Source organism: Gavialis gangeticus, unplaced genomic scaffold, assembly GCF_001723915.1.
Source record: "Gavialis gangeticus isolate Ggan-Ray unplaced genomic scaffold, GavGan_comp1, whole genome shotgun sequence".
Classification (NCBI taxonomy): Eukaryota; Metazoa; Chordata; order Crocodylia; family Gavialidae; genus Gavialis; species Gavialis gangeticus.
Window position 1 is genome coordinate 19,441,161 of NW_017729014.1, and position 10,907 is coordinate 19,452,067.

At 41.2% G+C, this 10,907-nt stretch overlaps 1 protein-coding gene across 2 annotated transcripts in view; it reads left to right on the top strand.

The window, feature by feature from the left end:
• Positions 1–10,907, top strand: part of CAPZB (capping actin protein of muscle Z-line beta subunit) — a 108,660-nt gene that overhangs the window by 66,132 nt on the left and 31,621 nt on the right. For both annotated transcript variants that reach the window (XM_019511911.1, XM_019511912.1), the window contains exon 4: positions 7,833–7,946. In XM_019511911.1, the coding sequence (XP_019367456.1) occupies positions 7,833–7,946 (114 nt within the window). The remainder of the gene's footprint in view (positions 1–7,832; positions 7,947–10,907) is intronic.

Sequence of the window (10,907 nt, forward strand, 5' to 3'; positions counted from 1 at the left end):
GTTGCAAAAGGAGCCAAAGCAGTTGTTGCATTAAAATGGCAGAATGAAGGTTCCTGACATGGTAGTTGTCATTCTGGATTTGGCCTCTCTTTTGATACTTCTGTACTGCAGTTGCTAGTAGAATGATTGCTATTTATCAATAGCTTCAGTAACCAACACTTAAACCTATTTGTTGCCTTTTATTCCAATGACTGCTTCTTTGTAATATCTAATAACAGTGCCACATTTCCAATGACTTCATTGAGGCACGGAACCATTGTTCCAAAAATCTTTAGGAATATGAAATCACCCAGTCTTTGCCCCTCTCTTAAATGAACACGTTCAGCTGATTTGTAACGGCCATGGTTGATCTTTCTATCCCAGGCTAACAAGACACAGCCCTTCTCTCTCACCGTATGGTTGTGATTATAAGGGTTCCATGCTTGGCTTCCACTGCTATTTTGGGGTACGAGCTTACGTTTTTTAGTGGTGACAACTGGAAATGATCTGCTGCAGTATTTTGGGCCTGTCCTGTTTGAGAAGTAACACAGTGGTGGTTTCCACTCATCTGCTTAGAATGATCCAGGAACTTTGTTCCAAGATGGACTTTCAGAAAATACTTTGCTATATTTTTTGGCTGACATTTTTCCAAAACTAGGCAGAACTTCTTACAGAAGTAGAAGGCTTTGACTTAATTTCTCCCTCCCCTCCAACCAGATTTTAAGATTGACCTGTTTTGGCCAAACTAATCTTTGCCTCAGTTTACCCATTCATAGCTTTATAGTATTATAAAATACTTGTTTTGCTTTTTTAAGAGGGTACAAATTGTTCATGGATTCATAGATTGTTAGGGGCTGGAAGGGACCTTGCAGATCACTGGGTCCAGCCCTCCCACTCTAGGCAGGAAGACAACTGGGGTTAGGTGACCCCAGCAAGGTGACTGTCTAGTCTCGTCTAGTTTCAACATCTAGTTTTGATTAAGATGTGAGAAAATAATGAGGTACACTTTATTCTGAAGGAAAATGGTGGGAAATGTTTTTAATGGGATGCAAAACTTATGAAAGCATTCTTGCTTGAGGAGTTGTGGTGATGTGTCTGAGCCAGGAAATAAAATAGTATCTGCAGTGAAGTGTTCATCAGTCTTCTATAGGATACTGCTCCAACATATGTTGGCTTAAACCCAAAGAATCTAAAACAAAGGTGCTCATGCATTAGGTTTGGATACCAAAGTTGACCTGGACTGAATTAGTTTGCATATCTTTTCCTTTAAAACTGGAGTCCATGGGTTTGAGGAGAACTATAAAAGCTTTTGACCCAAGTGAAAAGAGATGGTCTCTTTTTGCTTCCAGGAGGAGTCAAGGTCACAGTGGAAGCCTTGAAATAAAATTAGTGTTCAAGATTAAAGCGGTTCTTCCTTCTTGAACTGGTTGACACTTTCAGTTATATTTTCAAAAACAGATTGTCCCTGCACCTTTACGGGGCAAATTTTGGAAGATTGTCTGTGCTGGTCACAGTTGGTGGCCAATTTTCAGACACTTCCACACTTTCTTTCTCTGGTAAATTTTGGATTGGTTTCTGAGAACAGTTCTTAGTCTAATATAATTAAAGTTACGCCAGAATTTGAGGTGCAACTTACACTTTTCATGGAAATCTCAAAGGCTCTTAAAAGATTCACAGAACTATTCAGTACACTAGAAACAGTCTCTGCTCATAAAATGCTGCAGCCAGAACTAGCCTCAGTCTTAATTTTGGTTGAGAACCTGCTACTTGTACTTGCCCTTCTTCATTTCATTATTACACGTTCTTCTAGTGCTTTTTTTCTGTGGTTTTCAAAGCATTTAACCTGAAATTAAATCTCTCAAGACTTTTGCAAGGGGGAGAACCAAGAAGTAGGTTTTCCTGACCTCTGTGGCAGCATTCTCTTCCCCACTGAAGACAAGGGAGTCTTATTGATTTCAGTGGGTGCATCTACATGTTCATTAATGTGCCTTAGGTACTGCAAATTTCATTTAGTACTTGCTTAATAGAGTTCCAATTAAATGCTCAGTACTTAGAGTTACTGCTCAGTAGCGCTGGCACGTTTTTTTTTCATGACACTTGCTGCATATTAGCCTACTGCGCTGTGTTACTAGGCTATTAGCCCTGTTGTTAACTGCCATGCTACTGTGCAGTGTTATTAGGCTAATATGCACTAAGAGTCTTGTGTAGATGCACCCAGTGTGACCAAGATTTCACCTCTGGGACTAAATACTTTAGCTGTTCCTCTGAGAGGATTTTGCATGAATAAGGACGGCAGGATTTGGCTTGGTGTTTACAGCAGTTCTGGCGTTCAGGTTGTCCCTGTTCTACCTTTTTTATTTCAAGCAGGAAGTATTGTGGAGTTGAGGTTGGAAGTGAGAGAAATGCAATACAGCTTTTGGGGCAACATGTGCTATACAATCTATTCCCTTTTTTTCAGATTTAATTGACATTTATTTTATGAACATAGAATATTGACTTGTCAGAAAGTTCCTTTTTAAGGTTTCTTCCCTGCAAAGGTAAGGGTAGTAATTTTTTTTCCCTTTAGCTTCCTCACAATCGCCTGCTTCTACTTTTAGTAGCAGCTGCCCACGCATATAGTCCTGCCTGCACTTGTGACTTCCCCTGTAATAACAACGGTGTCTGGGGGATATCAAGGGGCCAGGGAATCCAGAGTGTGAAGACAGAGCTTTTTTTGATATAAAACTTCAAGGGCTGACTTTCTCCACACATTTCCATCCTAAGTATGTTTGATCATTCTCTTAAATAGAATCCTTATGGGGAAGTCGGTGCCAACAGCACAGTTTGAAACCTGTTAGCCGAAACAAAAAGCGTTCTCTTAGCGAAATTAGAGGCCTGACTTTTGAAATCTAAGCACTTTTGTCCATCTGTCTTTCTTCAAATAGAACACATTTAAAAGCTTAAATGGAGGCTAAGTGCTCTTCCACTAAAAACATTTTGGGGAGGGTTATGAATTTCTTTAGATAAAACGACTGCTGGCTCCAGCTGTAATGGTTTGAAAATACTAGCCAGAAGAAATCCAAGTTACAGGCTTCTCTTAAATTTCATTCCTGCAGTCTGCAAAAGAGGTCTAATACTTGCTATGAAATTGTCCCCAACTTCAGGGAACCTGCAATGTTTGACCTGGTTCAGAAGCAAATGGGATGGAATGGCACTGAATGACAGATTTTTATTTTTTTTTATCCTGCTGTCTTTAAATACTAAAAGACACTGACATGCATATTATTTTCTCCTACCCTGATTTAATGAATTTCAGAATTGTAGCAAGTTTTCATGCGCTTCCCCTTCCCCCTCCCCCTTGTCCCCCTAATCTGGAAAAAGTTAAACAGTTATAACAGCCATGACTGTCCTCTAGTGAGGATTACAATTATAGACCCTGATTCCAGTCTGGACATGCACACAACCTGTTTCAGTTTATTGGGTCTCCATATGAAGTTGTTTGCGAGAGTGAGGCCTTAATGGTTCTGAAGAGGAAGTCCAGAAATCGGAAGGAAAGGTTAGTGGCTTTGAAGTGGCTTTCCATTCCTTTTGCTATTTCATGTTGGCATATAACACATGGAGTACGATTGTCCATTTCATTTGTGGCAGGACTGGAACGCTGCTTCTATCGTAGATCTGTATTTGTAATCTTTCGGGTCTGAAGTTGGATGCTGGACAGCTCTAGGTCTGTGGAGTAAGCAGCAACCCAGTTTGGTCTGGAGTTTAAAGTTGCATACAAATTGTTGCAGATAACTAGTTTCGAGGTGTCAGAGGCTGGCTTCATGTCAAGCATGTACCAATTTAGGCTAAGAATTCTTGCTGTGGGTGCAACCACGTGAACATTGGTTTCACACCTAATGCTGTCTTTGCACTCCCAAAACAGCTCTTGTGAAATGTTCCGAGTCATCTGCCTGCCTACAAACAGTTGTCAGCCTGGGGCCAGAAATAATCTGTAATACGGCATTCCCATAAGCAGCTGAGTTAATGCAGACAGTTTGAAAGGCGTTTTCGGTCCTATTTTGCTGTTGCCTATCATCCGTTTCCCTACAGCAGTGTCACAACGTGGGGATCTGTTGAAAATGGAATCCTGGCAAGAGCGCCGGTTGAGTCAGCCTTCAAAATTTTGTGCTGATTGTTTCTGGCTTGTCACAGGATATCTTTCATCTATAGGATCATGTAACATTTAAGGAAACAATGTGCCTCAGGAATATTTGCATGTCCGTGGTGGCAGATATCTCTGGGATGAGATGAAAGAGCTGGTACTAGTCATGGTTGAAGCTTGTTGGTGCTTGTAGTTGTTTGTGGTGGGCAGAAGTCACCGCCTTATGGGCAAAGGTTTTGAAATATTTTCTTTTGCAGCAAGATAGCAAGTCTTCCAGTAGATTTTGAGATTAACCAGAACTTCTTTGTTTAGGGGCTGTGACCGATCTGCAAGAACAGACTTTTAAATTCAGATTGTTAGCAATATGTGACGAACCAGACTTGGGTTTTAGATGGGATTTTTCCTCCTTGGCTAGAGTTCAGTCACGTTGCTCGGTCACTTTGTTCTGCTATCTGCTGTAAGTTAAAAGCAGTGTATATGTATTCAGATATCACACACACAGTACTGAATAATTTCCAGTTCAGAAGGGAAAGAGCTCTCTCTTCCTTTGCTTGGCTCCAGGAATTTTTATAAAACACCAGCGTTACTGGTGTGCTCGTTTTAAATAAACGCAGCTCCATACTGAAAGCAGAAGGTCTTGCTGCTTATCAGTCTATCGGCATTTTGTGAAGCTGTGGTGCATCGCTCAAAGATCTTGTTTAGATGTGTTGGTTTGCTACCCCTGGATAGCTAAACTTGGTAAATGCCTACAATAACTTCATCGGTTACAGCTGGGTTTTGATGGTTGGCAGCATTTTGGAGCCACATTTTAAATTTCTTTGAGACTAAGGAAATGCTGTCAAGTGCCTCCTGAGGCAAGAGTCAAGGGAAATGCGGTTTTATTATAAGAGGCTTACAGCAGGGTTGATTAGCGTGCATGTGTTGGCGGTAGAGGACAGCTCTAGCAGGGGTGTGAAACATAGTGCTTGGGCCAGATCCAGCCCGTGTGTGTCTGACCCTGTGCACCATGGGCGCCACATGTGGCACAAGGGATTGACCTGGGATACTTGCCTGTGCCAGACCAGCCCTGTGCATTGGCTCCAGCGTGGCCTGATTAGACCCACAGATTGGCTCAGCAACCTTCATTTGGCCTATGGGGCTGGAAAAATTTGACCCTATTGTTGTATAGGAACGAGAGAGAGGTGCTGTCCAGTTCTTGGTTTCACATTGCAACTGTTGGCAAAGATGCTCTATTGTAGCCTCTGCTATTAGATAGTTGAGGGTTCTTTTTGGGTTTTTTTAAGGAACCTGTACCTTTTTTGTGTACAATCTGATGTTAAAGGCATTTCTTATAGCACTTCAAAGAGTATCTATATTGCAGTCTTCAGCTTGGAATAATTTAATAGCTTATTGAATTTTGGTACAAACAGTATTATCTGCTTTATCATCCTGCTGATTTGAGCAATGTTAATAGACACCGAGAAGTTCGTACAGAAGTTAAAATTATGCTGCTGTTTAGGAATATACAGCCAGGAATACAGAAATGTTTTTTGCGAAGTAGCTCTTACCCAGTGAATTCAGATATTGAAGTTACAGCAGAGATGCTCGTCCATTGTTCTTGATACCTCTTGAACTTTTTAAAATAAAATATGGTAAAATAAAACCGCTATGAATTACCCCAGATTAAACTTCATAACCCACAACATAAAGTATATATAGTTAGAAACACCATCCTGCATTCGGTATCAGAGCCAGTTCTTTGGAGCACTCTTGATTTAAAGCTGTACCCTTGTTGGACTTCATACTTCAAATAGGCTCTCAGTTTACTCTGCTTACATCTGCAGTAATTTCTTTCCATGTCTTTCTAATGCTCTAGGGACCTACTTCTCACGCCTGGTCCCTCTAAAACTGGTCTGTCTCGCAGGTGATTATCAAGTGAAAAATGATCAAGTACACAGTTGGCTTGTAAACTGGAATATTTGGTCTATATGCTGTTGTGACAGGGGAAAGTGCTCACTTTGATTGGAAAGGAAGACATTCATTGTTGTAAGGAATCCATAATTGACAGTTGGAGGGGAAGGGAATGCAAAGGGCATTTCTCTACACCGCAGCTTTTCTGTTTATTCCCTTTCACCTGCTAGCACTGGCAGCCTTAGGGAAAGGCAAACCGGGCAACCATCACACTTTAGGGGGCCCCAACATTTTGCAACAAATGTCCAACTTGGTTTTAGGTAATCAAAATTAAGCCTCCAAGGGGCCCCAAATGAGACTTACTCAGGGCCCCAACAATCCTAAGGCCACCACTGCTGATAGAGTAGCATAGTTGCATCTGGAATTATTGCAAAACAACAGTATTGCCAGGACTCTATCTGCTTTAAATAATAATAATAATAATATTATCTATACAGTATGAATGCTGCAGATTATAGACCATACTTGCAGGGTGCGTAGAATACAGACCCTATGTTCTTTCTACATGGGTGCCCGATGGGGAACGGCTGTCCTGCCAGTAGTTCACTAATGCTGTCAGAGTTGGAGTTTTGGATCTATTTGCCATGTGCATCTGTTCTACTTACGAATATTACAGTCATTTATAACTCTGTAGGCTCCTCTTTAAATAAGTAACTAACGTTCTGGTAACATTCACCAGAGCAGATGGGGGTTTTTTAAAAATGTGAATGGTTTCCTGAAAAGGCTTGCTCTGGACTGCTGTGACACAATGATTTAACTCTTCCTGGTGTCTCACCTGTTCAGCCAAGTCTGGGATGGAGGAGTGTTAGGGAAGTGAAATGTGGTGGGAGTATAAGGCCAGAGGAAAGTAGACCCTGTCCTTTATGCTTTGTATTAAACAGATGTCAAAGCTAGACGCCTTTGAGAGAAATGAATAACAAATGGCTACTGGAGGCAAAGACCCTTGCGTATGGACTACATTAAAACCTGGTGTTAGCAGGCTGGAGTTTCTAAAAAGCAGCTACACAAAGACTAGGGATATCTTTTTTTTTTTCTAAACTAGCAGTGATATATGTAGGAAGGTTTCCACAGGGGAAATGAAAAGGAGAATGTGGGTTTACAGAATGGGAATTATAAAATGCTCAAGCAGACCAGCAAAAGAGCTCCATTAGTTGTCCAGTACCAAACCTTTCGTTACAAGCCCACCACTCCTTCCACACCTGCAGAAATTAATTGCAGGAACCACAGCTTTGCAAACCCTGTTAAATCTTTCTTGCTATTCAGATATTTTCCTCAAACTAAACAAAAGTGGTTTTTGTTTTCAGAGCAAATTAGTGGAAGTGAACTTGGGTTTTATTTGTAGACTATAAAACAAGCTTAAATCCAAACGAATCTCCACCTAGGCTACTCAGGTTAGTTGGACTTTACCTGCAAAGTCTTTTAAATATGCAGTTTTAATAGCTGCAGCTCTAAGTTAGAGCTGGGGCAGTGGGGGGGGAGGTTGGGTTGCATTTTTTTTAAAGGAATTAGGAACCAAACACAATTATAGGTATAATGGAAGCACAAAGATAAGAGGGAATCCATGGGGAAAGCTAGAAGCAATAAACTTCTAGGAGTCTGGGTCCCTTTGCTATCAATGTTCAAAATGGCTGTTTATGACCAGGTTCTGACAGATTAATGCTCCTTGATAATGGCATTTCTTGAAAGTTCAAACATCTGTAGTTTGGGCCTGCCCTTTTCAAAGCCTTTCAGAGTTTGTTTCGATTTGTCTGAGCTTCTCTTTCTCTTCTTGCCTCCCCCACAGATCACCGTGGAGTAACAAATATGATCCTCCTCTGGAAGACGGTGCCATGCCATCTGCCCGCCTGCGCAAGCTGGAGGTGGAAGCCAACAATGCCTTCGACCAGTACAGAGACTTGTATGTCAGCTCTACCATTTCAGAGCTCTCTGCTTTCTTTGCTTCCTTCATTTGCACATCATAACTGCACAAACGGGGAGTCTAAGAAACGTCGTTACTAACAGCCTTTGAGAATGGCTTGCCGTACATTACAGGAGGTAGAAGGGTTGCCAAAGGCTGCTTGATTTCTGCTGTACTTTTAAGTTTGTAACGTGAATAGAGGAAAGCATGTTCAAATATGGCAGATGATGCAAAAGCTGAAATCTGAAGGGCATAAGAGATCAGAGTTCTTTCCCGGCCCATTTTTTTTGTGCACAGGCACTTCCCCTTTCTTCCCCTCCCTCTTCCTCCAGTTGCAGCCTTGCTCTGAAATGACCCTGTGTGCTTATTGATCTTGGCCAGGTTTGTCCTTAAATCAATTGTTCTCCACTTGCACTCAGCACTCCCAAATGGTGTTCTCGCCAAAAAAAAACAAAAAACAACCCCCCCCCCCCCAAAAACCCAACCAAAAAAAAAAAAAAAAACAACCCCCCCCCCCCCCAACAACCCAACCAAAAAAAAAAAAAAACAACCCCCCCCCCCCCCAAAAACCCAACCAAAAAAAGAAAAAAACATTTCAACGTCTGAGGAAAATCAACTGTGTAAAGAAACTTGCAGTTAAATGTATAACCTACTCTAAAATAATACACACAGATGTGCTGAAGCTTAAGTCGTGTGTGGTTGTTTCCCCATGGCTTTTTGTGTAAGGATTGTTCTGTGACACCTTGCATATCTCCAAACAGCAGATCCTACAGCAGGGAGGTAATGTTCCCTTCCTCACTTGGCTGGTGGACTGTTGGGTGACTTCGGGCAGAATAGCTCATCTGTGTCCATGTTCCCCATCTGATAAAATGCTCATCTCCTTTGTTAAGCGCTTGGAGATGTATCGGTGGAATGGGCTGTATAAAAGTTTGGTGTTTTTCATACCAGCAGAGAGGGAATTACGTTAAGAACTTTGCAGTCAAGTGCAATATCTTGTTTTCTGTTTTTATGTCATCAGTCAGTCCAGGTAGGCCAGTTCTCTTATAAATAGTAGCTCTTATTTTATTCTCTTTTGTTCCACACACTTTAAAATGGGAATTAAGAGGGCACATAGGGAGGTAAAAGGTGGAGTGTTAGAACTAATACATTTGATAGCATCTCTTTTAAAGATGTAATGGCAACAAATCCAAATAATTTTCTTAGTAACTAATTATTACAAAAAGTTGGGACCAGATGGTGTAGACCATGGTTTTTTTTAGTCACTGCTGGGATGTAAATCCCAATTCGATTACTTTCCCAAGGCTCATGTATGTTGCAGACTGAAACATGAACTACAGCATGCCCAATAAGGGGCTTTATTTTTACTGGGGATTTCTAACAACCATAAAAAGTGAGCAAACTTCTAGCTTGTGCATGCTGCCAGAAGCCTGATTAAAAAAAACAGTTTTAGATGCTAGCTCTGATAAAGAGCTATACTTAAGCATGAATGCAAGCAAAAAGTAAAGGTTTTGCTGGATTCCTTCCAAATATTTAAAAAAATAAAAATCCAAGTGTGTGTGTGGCTTGTACACACTCAGACAGTTGACAGTCTGGCATCTGTAGGGAGCAGGGTCTTTCCTGGTTGTACTGCTTTTGTCTGCTGTGCTAGGAAACAGTATAAACAATGTATTGGGCAAGGAGACTGGAAAAGACAGTGCTGTACCTGTGCCAGCGCCCAGGCTGGCTAGAATGGAGAGGGAACAACAATTCAACCACCCTGAGATGGTAAAGAGGGAGCAAACAAGCATCAGAAATCCAGCAGCAGCAAATGGGAATGAACAGGGTAAGGTGAAAGGACTGGAGTTGGTATGGGGAAGGTGGGCAACTGAAATTCTGCCAGCGAGTCAACAGTGGAAAATACGACAGTGCTTGACTAGTTTATTAGAGCTCATCTTAATGTGTACACACAAAGGTCACTAAAATAAGGCTGCACAGAACCTTGTTCTGGCATTTCTTAGCTTGAATGCTTGATTTAATTTTTTTGTAACATTTATCTTTTTATAAAGGGGTTACAGTACAGGGAATCCCACCACAGATTTAAGAATCTCAGTGGTATTCTTAAATCAGAAGATTTTTTTTTTTTAAATCGGGTCAGATGCTTGAAAGGAAGTAATCTGGCAAAACCTTTACCTTTTGCTTGCGTTTATGTTGAAGTATAGCTCTTTATCACACCTAGTATCTATCTATCTATCTATCTATCATTTGTACACACTCGGACACTTGACAGTCTGGCATCTGTAGGGAGCAGAGTCTTCCTTGCTCATACTGCTCTCATCTGCTGTGCTATATATATGCATTTTCCCCCCAAAAAATGGATGTCAAAAAGCAGTCTTTTGAAGTTTCACATACTTGTTCCAAAAAAACCCCTAAAGGTACTATCAGCTTATCAGTGAAATAGTTGGAAGACTGAAATGTGGGCAAAGCTGTGTATTTTTTCCCTAAACTAATTTTTGGGTGAGGTGGGGGTGGGAATTGGAAAACCATATCCCAAGGGAGATGTCCATCAAATGTTCTCCGGAAAAATGACAGTTTGACGGGTGAGAACAAGATAGTTTTAATTCACTTCTGTGCATGAGCCTGCAGTTGTACAACAGTTACTGTATAGCAGCTGCTGCTTGTCTCTGTTGGTCCATACCTCTAAATATACTGTTAATCAGGTATACAATCCCTACAGATTGTATACCTGATTAACTGACAGTTGACAGTCTGGTATCAGGTATACAATTGTGCTGTCAAATCTTGGCTGCACTGTGATGAATGAAGAAAGCGACACATGATGGTCTGACACTCCTGTCAGACCAACCTGGTGGCCTTTTACGACCAGGTCACTAAATCATTGGATGCAGGGGTGGCAGTGGATATAGTTTTCCTAGACTTCAGGAAGGCTTTTGATACTGTCTCTCACCCCATTCTCATTAGGAA